The sequence below is a fragment of the Chrysochloris asiatica genome, unplaced genomic scaffold (genome assembly GCF_000296735.1).
Source record: "Chrysochloris asiatica unplaced genomic scaffold, ChrAsi1.0 scaffold00056, whole genome shotgun sequence".
In the NCBI taxonomy this organism is placed as follows: Eukaryota; Metazoa; Chordata; class Mammalia; order Afrosoricida; family Chrysochloridae; genus Chrysochloris; species Chrysochloris asiatica.
The window spans coordinates 1,605,473-1,624,743 of NW_006408574.1; the positions used below are offsets into that span (position 1 = coordinate 1,605,473).

At 54.0% G+C, this 19,271-nt stretch overlaps 3 protein-coding genes across 3 annotated transcripts in view; all 3 read left to right on the forward strand.

Moving 5' to 3' along the window:
* The window catches only part of LOC102831484, a 33,776-nt gene extending 27,612 nt beyond the window's left edge, over nt 1–6,164 (forward strand). The window contains exon 13 of the mRNA XM_006863804.1: nt 6,094–6,164. Within this exon, the coding sequence (XP_006863866.1) occupies nt 6,094–6,164 (71 nt within the window). The remainder of the gene's footprint in view (nt 1–6,093) is intronic.
* A 125-nt stretch (nt 6,165–6,289) lies between these two features.
* LOC102831863 lies at nt 6,290–8,995 on the forward strand. Its single transcript, XM_006863805.1, has 8 exons — nt 6,290–6,391; nt 6,746–6,882; nt 7,018–7,091; nt 7,875–7,982; nt 8,024–8,218; nt 8,332–8,470; nt 8,630–8,798; nt 8,942–8,995. The coding sequence occupies exons 1-8, from the start codon at nt 6,290–6,292 to the stop codon at nt 8,993–8,995; spliced, it is 978 nt and encodes a 325-aa protein (XP_006863867.1).
* Nucleotides 8,996–13,338: 4,343 nt separating this feature from the next.
* Nucleotides 13,339–17,223, forward strand: LOC102832244 (beta-lactoglobulin-like). Its single transcript, XM_006863806.1, has 6 exons — nt 13,339–13,446; nt 14,143–14,279; nt 15,170–15,243; nt 15,363–15,476; nt 16,222–16,317; nt 17,198–17,223. Exons 1-6 carry the CDS (start codon nt 13,339–13,341, stop codon nt 17,221–17,223), a joined length of 555 nt encoding a protein of 184 aa, XP_006863868.1.
* Nucleotides 17,224–19,271: the final 2,048 nt, after the last annotated feature.

Sequence of the window (19,271 nt, forward strand, 5' to 3'; positions counted from 1 at the left end):
TGTGGCCCTGGGTAGTAGGTGTGGGGGCTTCTGAGCTGTTGATCATGTCCTCAGATTTCCCACCATGTCTCTTTGTCACTTTCCCCCACAGAGCAGTGTCGCATATAGGTGTGTGGATTTGTTCTACTTCTAGGGGTAAAGTATTCACCCACATTCCCACTGGGCAGTACTGCTAAGGGGACAAACCCCATCCACTAGGAGGTCTTGGACACCTCCTACAAGGTCCTGAGAACTCCCCTTGCAAATCCAGACAGCTGGACTAACCAAGTGCTGACATCTCTTGGGCTAATATTTATCAAGTGGTCATTTCATGTGTCCTGAGCCCCATTAAAGCCCAGTTCCTACCTGTGGGGGCTAGTGGAGGGAGAAGGTGACCGCTCTTTTCAAGGTGTGGCTGTGGGTGGCTCGAGGCACCACCTCACACAGGCCCACCTCTCCCCACAGCCTGGTTGGGGCTGGTACCGGTCCAATCCACACAGTGACAGAAGCACTGCTGTACCCACCCCTCTAGGCCCCCCAGTGTCCCCGGAGCCAGCTCCTTTGCAGTGAGGGAAACCCTCACCCTCATCATCCTCACCATGGAGGCGTTGCAGAGATGGAAGACCAATGACAGCCACTCGTCCTGGGTCTCAGCTGTGACTCTTGTTCTCCTAGGTGGCTTCTCTCCATCAATAAATGTCCCATGCACACTCTCCTTGGTGTCTGTCCTGACTGGCTGGTGGGAAGGATCTGGTGGGAAGTCCTGGGCCTGGGAGCTGGATACAGTCCAGGGTATAAACCAGTGGCCATACAGTTCACTCTGACTCGCGGCACCCCTGTGTGTGTCAGGGGAGAACTGGACTCCATAGTGTGTCTAATGGCTGACCTTTCAGAAGTAGAGCTCCTGGTCTTTCTTCCATGGTTAAGGAGAATCGTCAACCTTTCCGTTAGCACCTGGAAGGTGTACAGGTCACCTCACCTCATAGCCTGTTAGCAAGTGCGTGTTGTAACCACAGTTAACCACAAGAGGGCCAGAAAGTACAATTCTACCAGGAAACAGCAGGGGACTTCCTTCAGCTGACAGGCTCCTACAGCTAAGGTCAGATTTCAGGGAAGAGACTGTTTCCTCCCAAGGTTGGGAAGAAGGTAAGGGTGTCCTATTCAGCAGCACACAGGAAGTCCCAACCAGTGTGCTAAGACTATAGGAGAAAGGAAAGGAATACATGTAGGGATGGAGAAAACAAATCTTTCTTCATTCACAGATGAAGCAATTGTTTATCCCCCAAAGAATCTATTTAAAAATTCCCTAGAACCAGTGAGTCAGTAAGCTTGAAAGTTCCAAGTCTGCCAAAGGAACAATTGCATTTGTCTACACCACTAGGGAAGGCTGGATAATGAGTGCCCCTCACGCCCACCCCCAAAGTTGTCCACATCCTAATCCTTGGAACCTGGAAGTGTCCCCTGACATGGGAAAAGGGACTTTGAAGGCGTTAGCAAGTTAAGAATTGGGAGCTGGGAAATCGTCTTGGTGACCTTCTTTGTAACCACAAAGGTCTTTATTAGAAGCAAGTAAGAAGGTCAAAGTCAGGAGAAGGCTTTGTGATCAGGAGCCAAGAAATGCTGGGAGAAACCAGGAATGGCCTCACCTGAGCCTGTGAAAGGGACACTTCTGCCCACAGCTTGGAGCTCTGACCACAGAACTTTAAGACAATGTGAGGGTCTTCAAAATTCATGGTCAAATGGAAATAAAAGATAAAAATTAAAAATACAAATGTTTTTTCCCAACATAAGCTCCATCTGGATGAAGACACTGTAAACGGTGACAGCAGCCGTCTGGTCCACCCCTGAGAACTGAGGGTCCTGGCAGCAGAACCCAGTCAATCTTGTCTCTTTCACTGTGGTGACTGCAGGGAAATGGGCCCTTAAAGGTCTGCAAACAAGGAAGTCACAGGTACCACATCAGGACTATAATCCTGTCCCGTCTGCACGCTCCTAAGATTGCTCTTGTCCGAGAAGAGGAATGAGACGGGAAAGGATGCGCCGGTGAGGCTTTGACTTCACTTCGCAAAACACTCTCATCCCAAGCAGATGCACCCTTCTTTGGCTCACCAGAAACTCAATGAGTAAAATGCCTTGAGCATTTCAAAACACCGTGACCATGATGTCTGCTGTGAACCAGTCTACTTTTGCTCTGACTGGATCACTTCTGCCTCTTGTGTGCGAGTGTGTATACTGAGTGTGTGGGTGTGAACACTGTGTGTGCACATGTACACTGAATGTACATGTGTATACTGTGTGTGTGCAAATGTGCAAACCGTGAACAATATGCATAGTACGGACATAAGAATAGTGTGTACAGCGTACATGAAGTGTGCACACTGTGTGTACATACACTGTACACACATGCACACAGTGTGCACATGTTTAGAAGAGCACACACAGCACAACATGAACACACGTGTATACACATTGCATATATGCAGCCAGTATGCACATATGGTACCCCTAATTCCACGTCCTCTTTTGAATCTGGCTTGAATTTCTGACAGCTGCCAACTGATGTTTTTGAATTCTCGTCAGCAAAACTTGACTTGTGTGAGATGTTAATGATATTGTTCTATGATTTCCATCCCATTAGGTCATCTTTCATCTTTCATCTTTTCCAATCGGTTGTTGTATCCTTTCACCAGACTTGTTCAATCTGTACGCTGAGCAAATTACCTGAGAAACTAGATTACATGAAGAAAAACATGGTATCCTTCCACTGGTGACTGTGGGCCACCCTCACCACGGAATACCACCCAGCAACAGAAGCATGTGACATGGAGCTTGCTAAGTGAAAGGAAGCAGGCCTTAACCCTCATGCATGTGGTTCTCTTCACATGGAAGACAGTTGCCGTGAGGGAATTGGGTGAAGAAACATCTCTGTCATGGATTGTGGTGTGGAACATCCACTGTCCCCACAGAGAAGGGACTCACAGTGTGCAAGTGTGAACGGAAACTCACACAGGTAGGACACAAACGGTGATGAAGAATTTATTAAGGCTGAATCGCACAGCCACACAGATGCGGATGGGAAGACAGGAGCACACCGAAACCAAAAACCAAACCAAACCTATTGCTACCAATCAGGGACAGGGAGGGACCCAGTGACCGCCCCCTATGGGTCAGTATGGAAGGAGCCTAGGTCACCGTCTCCTGTGGGTCAGCATGGGGGCGGGACCCAAGTGACCATCCCCTATGAGTCAGTATTGAGAAGTTCCAGGTGACCACCCCCTGTAGGTCAGCATGGAGGGGATCCAGGTGACCGTCCCCTGTGGGTCAGAGTAGCTGGCCCCCTGGGTCAGTGGACAGTGGACTCCAGACTGCCCAGGCCAGGTAGTGCTTCATCCTCAGCCGCATGTGGGCTAAGAGCACTGCTAATGGACGGACTGTTCTGAAGGCGGGGGGCTGGGGGCTGCTGAAAGTAGGTGGATAGGGTGGGTCCTGAGCAGGCTGTTCTATCATCTCCTCCTCACCCACCTTAGGGCTCTGGGGATGGCTGATCACAGGACACATGGCCCTGGACACTTGGACAGAAAGTGCTTCTCAGTCACATGCTCAGAGCCTGGGGACCTGAGATGTGGTCTACTCGGGGGAGGCTTTGTAGCCACAGCCGACGGTGCCCCTGGCCCCCACTGCAGGTGTGACCGACTTGTGTGTGTGTGTGTGTGTGTGTGTGTGCTGAACAGGCCCCGCGCTGGTCCCTGTGTGTGTGGGATGGAGGGGGGAGGGCTCAGCTACAGGAGCACGGTGGGCAGGATGGCAGGTGGTCTAGAATCTTCGTTTCCGATCTCACTCCACACAGGAGTACAAGCGTGTCTTGGGCCCCAATTTCACTGACTTGTAAAGGGAGAGCAGAGGAAAGGAGAAGAGGATGTTGCTGCGATTGTGAAAAGGTTTCAGCAGTTTCAATAGTGAACCCTTAACATCCGACCTCCAGCCCAGAGCCTGCTGACCAGAGGGAGGGAGACAGGGGACCAGCAGGACAGCGCTGCTGACCCCTCCCTGGAGACCCTGCGCCGCTCACAGTCCTGAACACCTTCCTGCGCTTGTGGAAGACAAGGCTCTGGGGGCACAGTCACAGCTTCAGGAGGTCCGCGCGTCTTTCTCTACTTGATTCCACAAAGGACTGAGGGTCTGGGTGCTGTTCTTCATGACCACCCCAATGCCCACCGCCCACATGAAGGCAGGTGACCAAGTACAGTTTGGTTCTGGATAGGCAAGCCCAGTCCTCATATCTCCACATTCAGAATGACATGACGTCCTGACCCCATCCCAGAGGCAGCTGATGGGCTCTGCTCCCACACAAGCATGTTCATCATACCAGCATCCAGCTGCTCCCCAGGCGCCCCCATTCTCCCACCTCACTTACTGTCCTGCTGGACATGACCAGACACCACTGGGCAGTGAGCATCTGGGGCTTTCCCCTTAAGCAACATCTCCAGAACTCCAAAAACCTTCTTGAATTTTCCCTTCCACCTTGGCCCTCAGGGACCCAGGCTCAGGGGACCCCACAGCCCCGTGGGGGTAGTTGTAGGGGCAGCATCTAGGGCACCGAGGTATCTACAGTCCCCTGGAGGGTGCATTACAGAGGGTCATGGACCCTATGCAAGTGTGGGCAAAGGTCTGAGCAGAAAACATAGGATGGTGTACACGCATGTACACACAGTGCACAATACAAACATGCATGCCCACATGTACACATGTGCCAACATGTGGAATATGGAAATGTATGCACTGTACACACGTGTGCATATAAGAACACAGATGTATGCACTGTGCACAAATGCAAACACGCACAGACATGTTCCAACACATGTGTGCACAGTTGCACATATATGTACACACAAACCATGCATAGATGCAAGCATGTGTGTGCGTATGTCAACACATGGAATAGTGACATATAGACAATGCACACATATGCACATATGAGCACAGGTGTACACATGTACACACATTGTACAAGTGCAAACATGCATGTGCATATGTGCCAATACATGGAACAGGGGCATATTTGCACGTGCATGCACATGTATGCCAGCACATGGAATGGGGGCATGTATGCATTGCACACACATGTGCACATATTAGCACAGTTGTACACACATGCACAAACACAGCTGAATGCATGCACACACAATTACAGTCTCTGAGTAGCTGCTGCTATGGGTCCCCCAGCCCCACCTCCTGTGGGACAAAGAAGCTCAGCACAGAACAGCAAAGACATGTGTGACACTCCGGGTAGCATCACGGGGACACAGCCAACTCCCCATCCCCCATCCTTTCTGTCCATGTGTGAAGGGACAAGCCCATAGCCCACATCTGGCAGGACACAGCCTCTTCAGCAGGCCCACAACGATAATCCCTTTGGTCTCGCTGGCTCTAGCAGCTGGCTCTCTGTCAGACCCTGAGCTGGGAGTGGTTGGTGGCAGACAAACGGGCTTTCATTGTTCTGAGGATCCCACAGGATGTACCAGCAGTGCAGAGGGTGGGGCACATCTTAGCACCAGATCCCACAGCCTCACTGTGACCCTGCTTCACTATCGGGGTCTCTCATAGTTCAGGGTCTCAGGACTGGCAGCAAAGCTGGCCACACAGACTGTCCGGCCGCCAGCCTCAATTGTCCAGGGGCTGGCCCCCAAATAGCACAGATTCCAGAGCACCTGAGAGTGGACTGAGTGGGGTCAAGTGGATGCTTCCTTCCTGGGGTGTTCAAGTTTGTGGGTTCACAGGATCCGGACCAGCCATGTTGTTGTTGTTGGGAAGTGCCGTCACGTCAGTTCTGACCCATAGCAACTCTATATAGGGTTTCTGAGGAGCAGCTGGTGAGCTTGAACCTTGCAGTTCAAAGGACTTTGCAGTCTGGTGCATTAACCCGCAGCGCCTCTCCAGGCCTCCATGCTCCCCGCAAAATACGTGCACAGCCTCCCACCAGCACTTAGGTAGCTCCAATCTCCGGGGTCTTATGTTCTCAGATCCCACCTAGAATCCTGTCTAGCTGCTTCTGGGTCCACACACCAGGGTTCTGAGGCCCTGCCCACTCCCATCCCCCACCCCTGACCTTTCCAGAGCTGGGCTGTCGCCGCAGAGAGCTGGTGGCTCTGGCCCAGGACACTCCTCCGGCTCAGCAAACATTTTGATTCCGGTGGTGGGGGGCGGGGGGGGGGGGGGCACCTGGTGACCTATGGTGGCCCTGACCTGAAGCCACATATATAGGGGTGCAGGCGCGATTGTCCCCACAGCCTCCCCGGGGCCACGAAGCACCATGAATCTGTTGTGCTTCCTCCTGAGTCTGGACCTGGCCTATGCAGCTCTGGGTCCCCTGCCCAAGCCCGTGCCTGTGCAGCCGGGCTTCCAAGCTGAGCAGGTAGTGAACTGGGGCTGAGGCAGCTAGGACTTCCAGGAGCGAGGAGTTCCTGAGGCTCCCTGCCCTCACCCCGTCTCTCAGCACCCTGTGTGGCTGAGGGGAGCCCCTGCGCTGAATGTCCAGGGCTGACACTATCCCACAGAGTGGGTCCGGGAGGCTGACGGCAGAGGGAGGCTAGAGCAGTGGACACACTAGGGTCCTCTAGGCCCCTTCTGGGAGGGGCTCCTCACTAACAGATCCCAGAGTCCCCTTGTGATTGGGTCCAGTGATGCTGGCAGAGGGCAGCAAGCTTGGACCTGACCTGGGATCCGGCCCCCAGAGCTGCACCAGAAAAACTCACTCACCTCGCTGTAGGTCCAAGGCCGGTGGACCTCTGTCAAACTGGGCTCCACCAACCGGTCTGCCATCGAAGAGGGCGGTGACTACCGGTGTTACATGTCCTCCATCAAGCTTCTGAAAGATGGGAACCTGAAGGTCACCTACTTCCACAGGTGAGGCTGAGCCCCTACACGGCCCCCACACCCTAAGAAAGCCAGGACCCAGCCCATTCCCACAGGGCCAAGCAGGCGACCCTCACAGAGCCCTACTGCAAATACCGCCCAGTAAGAAAGTGGGTTTCCTTCTAGAACAAACGACCAGTGCACAGAGGAATTCTTCATTGGGAAGAAGACAGCCATCCCAGGCCAATATGAGTTTGACTGTGAGTAAGCATGGTCATGTCCCCGCTGGGGGGAAGGGGCTCAGGCACGGGTCAGCAGGAGCTGTCTCCGGTGGTTAATGAAGTAGGCGGGGGTCTTCAGGTCCTACCTGAGGGGGAACCAGACAGCACCAGCCACGCTTGGATATGCAGACCCTAGGAGCAACAGATCCCCAAATGTGTGCTCCCCAGAAGACAGTGGGAAGGCCCCCTTTTCCTAGACCCCATTGTGGACCAGAGAGGAGGAGCTGATCTCTGGGAACCTTGTAAGATCTCCATTAGGGAGAAAACAAGGTTCTAGTGTTTTATAAACCACAGCCCGAAAGCTGAGGGACCCTGCAGGGCAGGTCCCCCGCCCCACACGTGACCATGCCCAGATGTGTCATGGGGGCAAAGACCCCACCCCTCCCACGTGTCCTGAGTGCCATTGGTTCTACCTGGGGTCCAACCCCAGGACAGACCGCTCAGAGTAACCTGGTACAGAAAGAGTGGACGATGGAATGAGTGAACCGAGTAGCTGATGGGATGGTGAACAATGAGTAGGAAAACTTGGCCTATCCCGAATGGACTGAGGTCCAGTGAAGATTCATGTACAGGAGAGACTGAAGGAGAGTGGGGGATGGACAGAGGAAGGGGGTTGCAGGGAGAGGGAAGAGAAAGCAGAGGAGGAAGGCAGAGAGAGATTGAATGAGAAGGAGAAGGAACCCTTCCCATAAGTCTGGGCTAGGAGCGCCCCCTGGTTGAGGCTGCCGAAGGCACTGAGGCCACCCCTGCTTTCTTTCACAGACGAGGGCAAGAACTACATGACCTTCGTGGTGGTCACACATGATTTTCTTGTGGTCGACACAGAAAACATGAGCTCCAACAACCACCTGGTTGTGGTAGAGCTGTTTGGTGGGTATTGTCTGCCACAGGGCTGGACCCCGGCCTTCCAGGGAGACCCCAGCATGCAAACACAGCTCCCCGGGCCCCGGGCACTTCTGGAGGCTGTGGCTATTTGTCTGATGGCCACCCTGGCTTGGCCACTCCTGGTTTGCTCTGTGGAGCCCTGCCAGAGTCTTCAGGGATGCAGGCGCTGACCAGCCGGGTGGACCCACAGCCTACTTTGCCACCACGGCAGGAGTACGGTGGTGGGCTTGGCCACACTCCATGGGAACACCCTGAGAGCCCCCAACCCCTCGCCTCCATCCAGCAGGGATAGGGTCTCATTGGCTAAGAATATGCCCTGCCCCTGGCTCTGTAGGCAGGACCACGTCAGTGGAGGACAAGGGTCATGAGGCATACCGGACGCATACCACCATGAGGGGCATCCCAGACAAGAACGTCTTCGATCTGTCCAACCACTGTAAGCCCCTTGCATTGCTCTCCCTTCTAGTCTGGATGTGACCTACAGTGGGTCCTGAGAGGGGCTGGCGGGGCGGAGGGCAGAGGATTTGCAAAGGCCGCTCGCTGACCTGGGATTGTCTCATTCACAGCAAAGTGCGTCTCCTCAGAACCCTAGGTGAGTGGACACCTGCCCCACTGTGTTCGCCTAACTTCAGGAAGCAGTTTTCCCCCGGCAAGGAGTCCTTGCTTGTTCTGGGGACCATCCCCACCAAGTATGGCCACGTGTCCTCTGCCCTGAGCCCCCTGGGGTCAGCATGCCTAGGGGACACTGAGAACCTGCAACAGAGCAAGATCCCCCTCCCCCGCTCTGCCCCACAGCAGCCTGTGGGTGGTCACTCTTTCAGAACGACATCATCTCAGGCAGCACCACTTTCTTCCTTTCTGGTCATGAGGACTCGTGTCCACCCACACTTTCCTCCTGTCCACCTCTGGTCAGTCCTCACACACTCTCACCCTGTGCTTTGCAGACTCAGGTGGCCCCACCCAGCTATGCTGACAAAGTGGCCCCACACCTTGTTTAGGGCCCCTGGGGCTTTCCCCCAGCAGCCCCAGGACCCCCGCCCAGTCTGTCCTCTGCAGCAGTGTGAGACCAGTGGGCTCCATCGCTCTGAGAGATTAGGAAAACCGGGGGCCCCAGGAATCTCATGGAGTGGGGAAAGCCCTGAGGCTCCTGGATGGGTGGGGGGCTGAGACAACAGGGGGAGGGGGCAGTGAGATGTGGGCCGGAGGAGGCAGACAGGCCCACGGGAGTCTGGTTCCCAGATCCTCAACGAAGCAGTCGTGAAGCTGGAGGCAGACCTGGAGCCAGAGGGCCCTAGACTCCCACCGCTGGATGTCTCTGAACATCATCCTGTCCCCTGCTTCCTCTCCACCATGCAATAAACAGGTCTACACTAGTTCCAATGGATTATTGTCAAGACCTGGCCTTAAGGAAGGGGTGGTGAGACAGGAAACCATGTTTGTCCCCATCTGCAAAAGCAGATCCCAGGCTAGCTCCCACACCAGGAAGGTGGAGCTGCAGGGAAAGGCCCTGAGGTAGACATCTCAGGCCCAGGCCCACCCAGCTCTTTCCAGAACCCAGCTTTGTCCCCACAAAGGAGGCCTGCCTTGGTCAGTAATGCAGACTCAGCCCCTTCAGGACCTAGTTTCAACTCCAAGTGGCCCAGGCCATGGGGTGGACACACTGGTCTAGGGCCAGGGCAGACAGCACCAAGTCCTGGGGTGGGAAGGACGGGGGGTGGGGGCATACTTCATCAGCCCTGTTACCACAGAAACGTGCCTATCTGTCAGCTCTGAAGTTTGGGCCTGACTCCCTGGAGCAACTGAGTCCAACTCACAAACATCTCAGATAAACACAGAAAGAGAAATGTCTTTATTGTCAGAAAGCCAGATCCCAGGGGACCCACAAACAAGAGGGATGGTGTCTGCTGAAATACCCTTTGCAAACAATATTTATACCCACTTTCAACAGTGGGCTACAAGCTTGATTGCTCTAACATTCACACTAGTTCCCAAGGTGATCAGATGTTCTGATAAACATACCAAAGGGTAAACTCTCCCTCTGGGTGTCTGTCTTTCTGGGGGGTCACTCTTTCAAAAGCCACACAAAGAGGGACCAGTGGCGACCATTAGCATGAAACAGAACAAGGAGGGAAGAAGGGTGAGAGTGTTGAGGGGGGTATGTCTCAGACAGTTCTAGATTATTTGGTTAAGTTCTCATATGTTCATGTGTGTCCCCCATCAGCAGGCAAGCTTCCACCCTCAGAATAACTCACTCAGGGTACGAGCAAAGCCCCAGCTCTTGAGGGCATAGGGTCCTGAGCCTCAATCTCTGCGAGAAGAGAGTGCAGCCAGTACCCATTTATCTAAGAAGGTCCTAGACACTTGGGTAGCTGTTTCAGAGAAGCAGGGCCGGTGGACAGTATATGGGCCAGTTACCATGGAGTCCACCCAATTCATGGCATCCCCATGTGTGTCCCAAGTAGAGCTGTGTTCCACAAGGTTCATAACGGCTTGTTTTTCATGAGCCGATCACCAGGACTTTCTTCTGAGATGCCTGTGGGTAGATTCGAACCTTCAACCTTTTGGTTAGTAGATGAGTGTCAGGGACTCTGGAAGTGCATAGATAAATAGACAGAAAGACACATGATAGAAGGATGATAGATGATAGGTAGATGGATGGATGGATGGATGGATGGATGGAGGAACAGATGGGTGGATAGATAGATAGATGGATGGATAGGTAGGCAGGCAGATGGATGATAGGTAGATGGTAGATGATGGATGGATGGATGGATGGATGGATGGATGGATGGATGGATGGATGGATGGATGGATGGACAGGCAGGCAGATGATAGATAAATAGACAGATAGACAAGTGATAGATGATGACGAATCAATTGATGGATGGATAGACACATGCACACGGAGACATAAGAGTTGTACATATACAGAGACGCACAAAAATGCCCAAATTTGAAGATAGCACCCATTTGACCTAGCTTCAATGGCTTGATGACCAGAACTCGACTAGAGGAAGATAAAGATATTTGATAAAATCGCTACAATTTGATGAAGTTGACCTTTACTTATGAATGGAATAGATCAAAATACCAACTGAGAGGGCAGGAGTTTTCACAGTAAGGATCAAACGTATCTCCTCTGTACACAGGGTAGATAGGGACAGGCAACTTAGACATTGGCTACCTAAAATGAGGGGGCAATAAAGGCACGAAGTGACTGGCTTACAAGTTTTCAAGTGAGAGTTTAGTTTCAGAGTGTGTGTGGGAAGGGTCTGGTGAAAGGAGACGGGGATAAGATTCATTTGATTCAATACTAATTGTTATCATGACTAATTGTGATCATCACAACTGTGAAGGTAGAAGTTTTATAACAAAAAAGGGGGAGTACCAGGTAATCTTAGGACCCTAGGACCATCAAGGGAGAAAGAAGAGCATGAGCAGAATGTGGGACCCTATCCATAGAAGCAGTGACACCAGAGATGGAGGCAGAGATGAGGACATGGAGAGAGGGAGCAGCTGAGGACTCTAGACTCAGGGAAAGAAAAAAGCTGTGTGCTGGTGGCCAGGAGGCAGGCTTGCAGAATGTGCCCTTGGGTTGTTTAAACAATGATATATATTCCTGCGTGTTTTGCGGGGCATAGCACACACACACACAAAAAAAAAAAAACCAACAGACTGTATAGAGGCAAATACTGTTGTGATGATGCACAGAGGGGTTTGTAATCATTGCAACAAAACAAAATACAATAGACTGAGTGCAAAACCAGTGTTCTCCCATGTAAACTATCACTAAATTCACGATAAAAGCTTTAAAGAAAAAAGAGAAAGAGATGCACATATACAGACCAATTGACTTTAAGGGACTGGTTCACACAATTGAAGGCCTGGCAAGTTTGAAACCACAGGCTGGGCAGCAGACTGGGAGCCCAGCAGAACCCTTTTCTCCAGGAAACCTCCTTCTGCTCATAAAGCCCTCAACTAATTGGACAAGGTCCACCCATACTGTGGAAGGTGATCTTGGTGCTTGTGGGATGGTGCAGGACTGGGCATGCCTCACTTGACTGGACATAGGGGTGCTGTGAGTCAGCACTGTGGACCACACCTACAGAATGCTTTCATAGCAGCAGCTGACTGAGTGGCTGACCAAACCACTGAGCCCCAGACCCCAGCAGGTCCACACATGGAAGTCGCTGCCCCAGGCCGGGCAGCTCATCCTCCCCTCCATCATAAATGGTGGCTCAGGGGTCACAGGGCTCCCATGGCCCACCTTGGAACAGTGTCTGCCCCACCACCACCACCTGTGCCATCAGAATGGAGCTGGGGATGGTTCCCTCCCTGACCCTGGAACCCACACAAACTCTATGCCCCTCTCTGAAACTCCCCAATGTGTGGAGACAGGGTCTCTGGCCCAGGTCACAGGAGGGTGGGCATGGGGAAGGGCAGGGGTCAGTCACATCCTCCACTCCAAGAAGAGGGGCAGAGGACTGAGGGGGTCACTCACCTACCCATGTAGGGTCAGCTCAAGGAGATGGGATAGCCTCATGATGAGTAGGGTTGCTGGGCACGTGACCCCCTTCAGCCCCCAGTTCTGGGGGTGAGGAGACCCCAGGAGGACGTGTCCAGACCCCAGTCCCATACTGAATCACCACAGTGGCCCCTCCTGGCTCTTCCAGCAGGCTGCGAGTCCCCATCGAGCCCCCTCACTTCCAGCCAGACTCAAACCTCCGAAGAGGAAAAGAGGAAGCTTGGATTTGACACAGTCAGAGGCTCAGTGAGGGCAGTGCCCAGGAACCCCCAGAGGGAGCACCCATCGGTCAGTCTGACCTGTCCTCAGCCTGGAGTGTGAGTGGGCAGCTTGTCCCACTCAGGGGCAGGAGAACAGGGAGCGAAGAAACCGGGAGACTGCTCCAGGATGGCAGCTGGGTTTCGAGATGATGGTCACAAATGGTCTCATAAATCACATCGTCTGCTGGTGCTCACTGCTGGGAGCATCATCGTCATCCTCACTGATGTTCAGATCTGCGAGCATCCTTCCTCATCCCCACTGGTGCTCAGTGCTAGGAGCATCATCCTCCGTCCCCGCCACACCCTGAGATCAGGGTGTGGGCTGAGATGAAATGTAAACCACTACAGGGAGGTCATCCCGGCTCCTCCCCACCGCCCCCACAGGTGCATGTGGTTAAACCAACCTGACTGCCAGCCGCTGGCCTGAGGTCCATGCCCACTGGGGACCAAGGAGGCTGTGCCACTCCTCTGGGATGCTCCCAGAATTCCCAGGAACGGGCAGGGACATCACACAGAGGGGCCCCTGGGAGGTTCTTCCTGCCAAAGCCGTGGAGACATGGACCTGGGAAGACGGATCCTGCTGCTGGTTCTTGGCCTGGGCCTGGCCAGTACTCAGAAGACCCTACAGGAAGTGCCTCTGCAGAGAGACTTGGATGCCCAGAAGGTAACTGTCACAGCCGGGGACCAGGACACATGGAGGATCTCAGAGGTGGCCCTGGGGAGGGTATCAATGGGGGGAATACAGGACACAAGAAGTTGGGGGGCATGTAAGGGCAGCTCCAGGCCCCATCCTAGCCTTGCCCTGCACCCCACCCCCCGACAGAGAGGACTGTCCTTCCTTAGACCGATGGTTATGGACAAAGGCGTGGTCCTAGGCTCACTGCTCTCATCCACGTAGTTGAAGCTGGCTGCCAAGGCAGTCCCAGAAGAAGGGAGTTGGGGCCTGGCTCGGAGCATCACCAGACCCTGGAATGACCCTCAGTACCCTGTCAGGAGCAGGGAGGGGTGCATAGTCCTACCTTCCCCTCTGACCTGTAGCCCAAAGCTGATGGTCAGGTGGACAGTGTTGAGCAAGACCATCAAGACACTTGAGCACTTCCCTCCGGCTCACTGAAACTGATGTGTGGCTCCAACACAACCGGAGCCTAGAGGAGGGAGACAGCACGGAGGACAGAGTGTCCCGGGGAAGATGAGAGGATGCACCAGCAGAGGGAGCAGGCCAAGGGCCCCCGCTGCCCCGCCCAGTGCACCCTGGGGCTCCGACTGCAGTGTGCAGGAGCCGGGCAGTGCCTCTGAGTCCCAGAAGAACTCCGGATGCTGGACTCAGGGCCAGCATCCACAAGGACCCTCCCTCCTGCAGGTAGAGGGGCGCTGGCTCACCCTCCAGCTTGCTGCCACCAACCCTGGCCTGGTCTCCCCAGACGACCCCCTGAGGCTGTTTTTGCACTCTATTTGGACCACTGGCCAAGGGGACCTGGAGTTCGTGTTCTTCTGGATGTAAGCTCAGCCCCGCAGCTCCTCTGGAGTCCTATCCTCAGACCCAAGGGTCCCAGGTGACCAAGACAAGTGGACCCCATCAGACCAGGGCTTCTTGAGGCACTGACATGATTAGAGGTGTCACATGGAGGTGGGGAAGCCAGAAGGCAGGGCCATCTGCGTGGACAGCCCAGCTCAGGGGTGCAGCTTGCGTTCACATACTTTCCAGCTGTTGAGAGACAGACGTCTGGGCTTGTCCTGGGGGCTTTCCTGGTATGGATGCTGCCTGCTGTGCTCACTATTGGCCTGGTGGGGCCCACACCTGCCAGCTGACCCGTCCACCCTGGACACCCCTTCGCTGACCTGACACCCTGAGTGGGGGGTGGTGATGTTCATGGCTCCCCCTGCCCCCCAGCAGTGATGCTGCACACAGAGTGTTGGTCTAAAGCAGCAGGGGTGCCATGTAATCAGTCTGGGCTCCTGAGTCCTGCATGGTTCTCCACACCGCCTGTGGGTGCTGAATCCTCAGACTGTGCCTACCACGTGCCAGCGGACCACTCCACCCAGCCCACACAGGGGTGTGTAAAAGGCTTCACCTGCACACAGAACTGGACCATCCCTGCCCCAGTCCTGCGGCTCCGAGCCAAGAGCAGCCCAGGTCCAGCTCCTGACACAGTAGTGTCCAGGGATACCTGGTTCTCAGCTTTTCCTGGGAGCCTCCAGCCCTTCCCACACCAATGGGGTGCACCCTCCCCCCAGGGTGCATGGGGAGGGTGGGGCCTCTGCAGAGTCTGGGGAAGGAGACCAAGTCTACCCCTCCCCCCCCCCCCACTAACCAGCCATCCCCTAGGGTGGGCAGGGCCTAGGGATGGACCGTAGGGTGTTTGCCTAATGTCCTCTCTCTTTCCCAGGGGAGTGGGGGTGTGTCATGGCCTGAATGTCACTGTCCACCCTACTGGGCTCCAGGGCCAGTACCAAGGTGCCTGTGAGTACACACTCCCTGGGCCAAGGCAAGCAGGGGCCGGGTGCTGGTGGGACCATGGTGCCCGGGGTGGGGGTGGCAGCCGGGACAGCATAGATCGCCTCAGTAAGGATCTTCCCCAGTTGACTCCAGCGGCAGTGTGCTGGTCCGCTTCGTGGGCACTGACTACCGAAGCATGATTCTCTACATACGAGTTGAGCAGGACACTGAAACCAACGGCCTCTGGGCACTGCTGGGTAGGTGCCGCTCTGCCAGCTGGTCCTGGAGCGGGGGAGACCATGGGGCACCCCGAGTTGGCCCTTCTGACTTGGCTTGCTCCCAGTCCAGCCCCTCAGGGCTGGGGTGTAGTGTGGCCTTTATTCATTAGCTCATTCATTCATTCAGCAAGCACACACCTGATGCCCTTCTCAGTCCTAGAAGTCTGGGACCGTCCTTTGTAAGACAGAGAGACTCTCCCTATCTCTGTCTGGAGAGACGAGAACCACAATGGCGAAGACAGAAAGCAGAAATGTCTGGGATGGGCAGGGGCACTTGGAAGCTGGCACTTGACTGAAGACTTGCAAAGGGCTGGGGGAGGGGCCGAGTGGGCATGGGGAGCGGTAGGCAGAGCTGGGAGCCCGAAGCACTGGACATGAGTGAACACACACTCGGGGTGTTGGATCACAGGAAGTGGGTAGCATGTATCCCAACCTCCCTGCGTGCAGTGGGCCCCTACTGGAAGGTCTTTAACAGACATGTGTGTGATGGGATTTGTCCTACACCTTCAAGAACACCTTGGCAGGTAGATCCCTTCTTAGGAGGACCAGCAAGGAGGAAGGATGAGGAGAGGAGGGGAATGGGGTTAGAACTCAAAAGGCAGCTGGAGGCAGCCCCGTGGGTGGAGAGAGATGGGACCCTGGTCCCACAGACCCAGAGGCTGCCCCATCTGAAAAGAGAGAGCACCCAGGGGCCCCGCCCTCACTGCCAGACCTCTGCTTTCAGCAAGAAGCATGTCCGAGGACCCCAAATGGCTGGGACGATACCTTCAGTATGTCAGACAATTCCACCTGGAGGAAGCGCCAGCCTTCAACGGAGATGGTAAGTAAGCCTGTCCTCCAGCCCTTTCCCCAGGGGCGAGGGTCTGCAGCCAGCCTCCCAACGCTTCACCTGCTGGCTCCCACCAGCCCACCCACCACGGAGCCGTCCTGAGCCTGGTCCCTTTCTGTGGACGTGCTAGGCCCCGACTCCAGAGCCCAGGGCCCTAGCTCCCCAGTGTCTCTCTGTCAACAGACTGTGGACAGGCCGTTCCAGGGAGGACAGAATGCACTCCCCAGCTCCGTGCAGGTCACGTTACAAGGGGTGCATTGCAATTAAGTCAGCCAGTTATTCCGCTGGAGTCCTGGTGTGGCGCTGTAGGATAAGCACTGGACCGCAAGGTCGGCGGTTCAAACTCACCAGCTGCTCCTCAGGAACCCTAGACAGAGTTGTTATGAGTCGGAACCAACTCAACGGCATTTAACATCAACAGTTACTCAGAGACAGGGGCTGTGGGTAAAAGAAACCTGTCTCGAGGTGTAGGGCCAAGTAAGAAAGAGGGGGCTGGGGGCATGGCCCTACTGCGGGGGGCATGGGGGGGAGAGGGGAGCCGAGCATGGTCATATGATGGGCCCGGTCCTGGCCTGCCTGGGGTACCCAGGGTGAGATCTTGACACTATCTGGACAGGTCAGGGCCCCATGAGACATGCTGAGAAGGGGCTGGGAGTGGGGCAGCGTTCGAAGCCCTGCTGTCTCCAGTGAGATTAGACAAGTGGATGGGGCCTGGGATATCCATTTGGAGTCCTGTGGGCCAAAAGGGAGGCTGTTGTATCATGGGGTAGGGGCGGGGTGAGCAGAAGGGCAGGTGAGGGGTTTTGCTAGGCTATTTGCTCTCTAGTTTTGAGAACACGTGGATAAAGGCCTGTTTGCCTCTCCTCCACAGGCCAGTGCCCCCCACCGGAAGCCTAGGTCACCCGCTGAGACTCAGGCCCGGACCCCGTTTCCTCCTGAGCCACCCTCAGCTTCCCTTCCTTCTTCCCTCTGCCTCCCAGGGCCCAGAGGAAGCCCTTGCAGCTTGGAGCCAGACCCCCAACTTGTCTAACCCCCTAGGGAGACCTCTTCTGGACTTTACCCACTAGCCACTCCCAGCCAGATCACCTGCTCCCCAATGCAGAGCCATTCTGCACAGAGCCCTGCAGCAGTCAGCATAAAGAATCCAGTGTACGACCCCTTCACACAGACTGAAGACATCACACCACAGAGAAATTCGGGAATCAGACTTTACCCGAGGCCAGTCTGGTGTGTTTCGGCCACCTCTCCGGCTGCCCAGCCTCCATGGGCTGGGTCTGGGACATTCTGTGAGAGCTGGTCTTTGCATCATGAACAGATGTAGCCATCCAGTGAGTCCCAGTGAAGCTTGCCTTTGTAGCTTCAGATCCAGCTTCTGACAAGAACCAGACCTGCAGCTGAGCTGGACTGCCAGGTGACCTGAGGACAGGTCAGCACCCTCTCCACAAGGTGCCTGGGCAGACACCCACAGGCAGGGCAGGATCCTATAAAACTGGGTCAGGAACCTCTGTACTGGCCATTGGGAAATGTTGTAGACCGGTCCGACCAGGTTCTTCACAGAAAACACTCTCAGCCGAGGTTTCAGCAACGCGATGTCCTGGTGACCCTCCCAGGTCACCAGCTACTGTGAAATGAAGAGCAGTCAATAGACCAAATTGTGTGGAATTGTACCTGTGAGTCAGTCAAAGCTGGACAACATGATTACAAAACACGGTAACTTCCCTGTTAACTTGCAGACTCAGAAAGTATACACAGGAAAATTATCACAAAGCATGTACTCAAACATTTCACAAGAAATTCTACCATCTTCAGGTTCATGGTTTCTCTGCCCTCTTCATTCTGCTCTTGAGTTTAGCCATTGAGGTTTTTCAAATTACTCTTATTAGAACTGAAAACCTTCCTAAAAATTCCTTTATTCATATTTAAATCTTTTTTCTGTCTTCCCTTTCACCCAAGTTAATATGTCTACCCTTTAGCTCAGTGGCTCCATGCGATACACACTGGACTGTGAACCACAAAGTCTGAGTTTGAAGCCCACCAGCTGCTCCTCAGGAGAAAAATGAGGTTTTCTGTTCCCATGAAGATTTAAAGCCTCGGAAACCCTATAGAGTTGTTATAAGTTGGAACTGACTCAATGGCACTTAACAACCTTCTAGTTACTAATTTACCTGCCCTCCCATCCCTAGTAACGTGTTCTTTAGTGTAAAAACCTTTCTTGATTTTTTACAATACTGGTTTCATACACTATTTGTCCTTTTGTGATGAACTTATTTCACTCAGCTTATGTAGATCTTACACTACTTTGCTAAGACTTTCTATTCTTTTCATTCATTTCCAATGTGTTTGTAATTATCTGCTGTGGTGGCTGGGTGACTGAGTTGATCCTGACTCACAGCGACCTTATGTGACACAGTAGAACTACCCCATAGGGTTTCCTAGACTATCATCTTTACAAGAACAAATCACCCGGTGGTTGAAGCGTTCTTGTGGGTTCCATCTTGAAATGTTTGTCCGCTAGATCAATGTCTGGAGCAGCTCAGTGTTGTGTCTGTTGGCTGTCTTTCTTCATTCAACTTGAGATGGTCTTGGTTCTTGGCACGATGGTGATTTTTTATGGGATCTTGGTCTTGGAAGTACAGACAGATGCTCTTTAGAAGCCAGGATGGCAAGACTTTGTCTCTCATACTTCAGACATTTTGTCTAAAGGGATAAGTTCCTGGAGAGGGACACCATGCTTGGTAACACAGAGGGTCAGCAAAAAAAGAGGAAGACCCCCCCCAACAAGATGGATTGACACAGTGGCAGCAGCAGTGGGCTCAAATTGAACAATGATGGTGAGGGTGGCACGGGACTGGGCAGTGTTCCATTGTGCACAGGGTTGTTATGAGTCCGAACTGATGGACGTCTCCTAGCAACCACCACAGAATGATGAGACTGTGTCTTCCTTT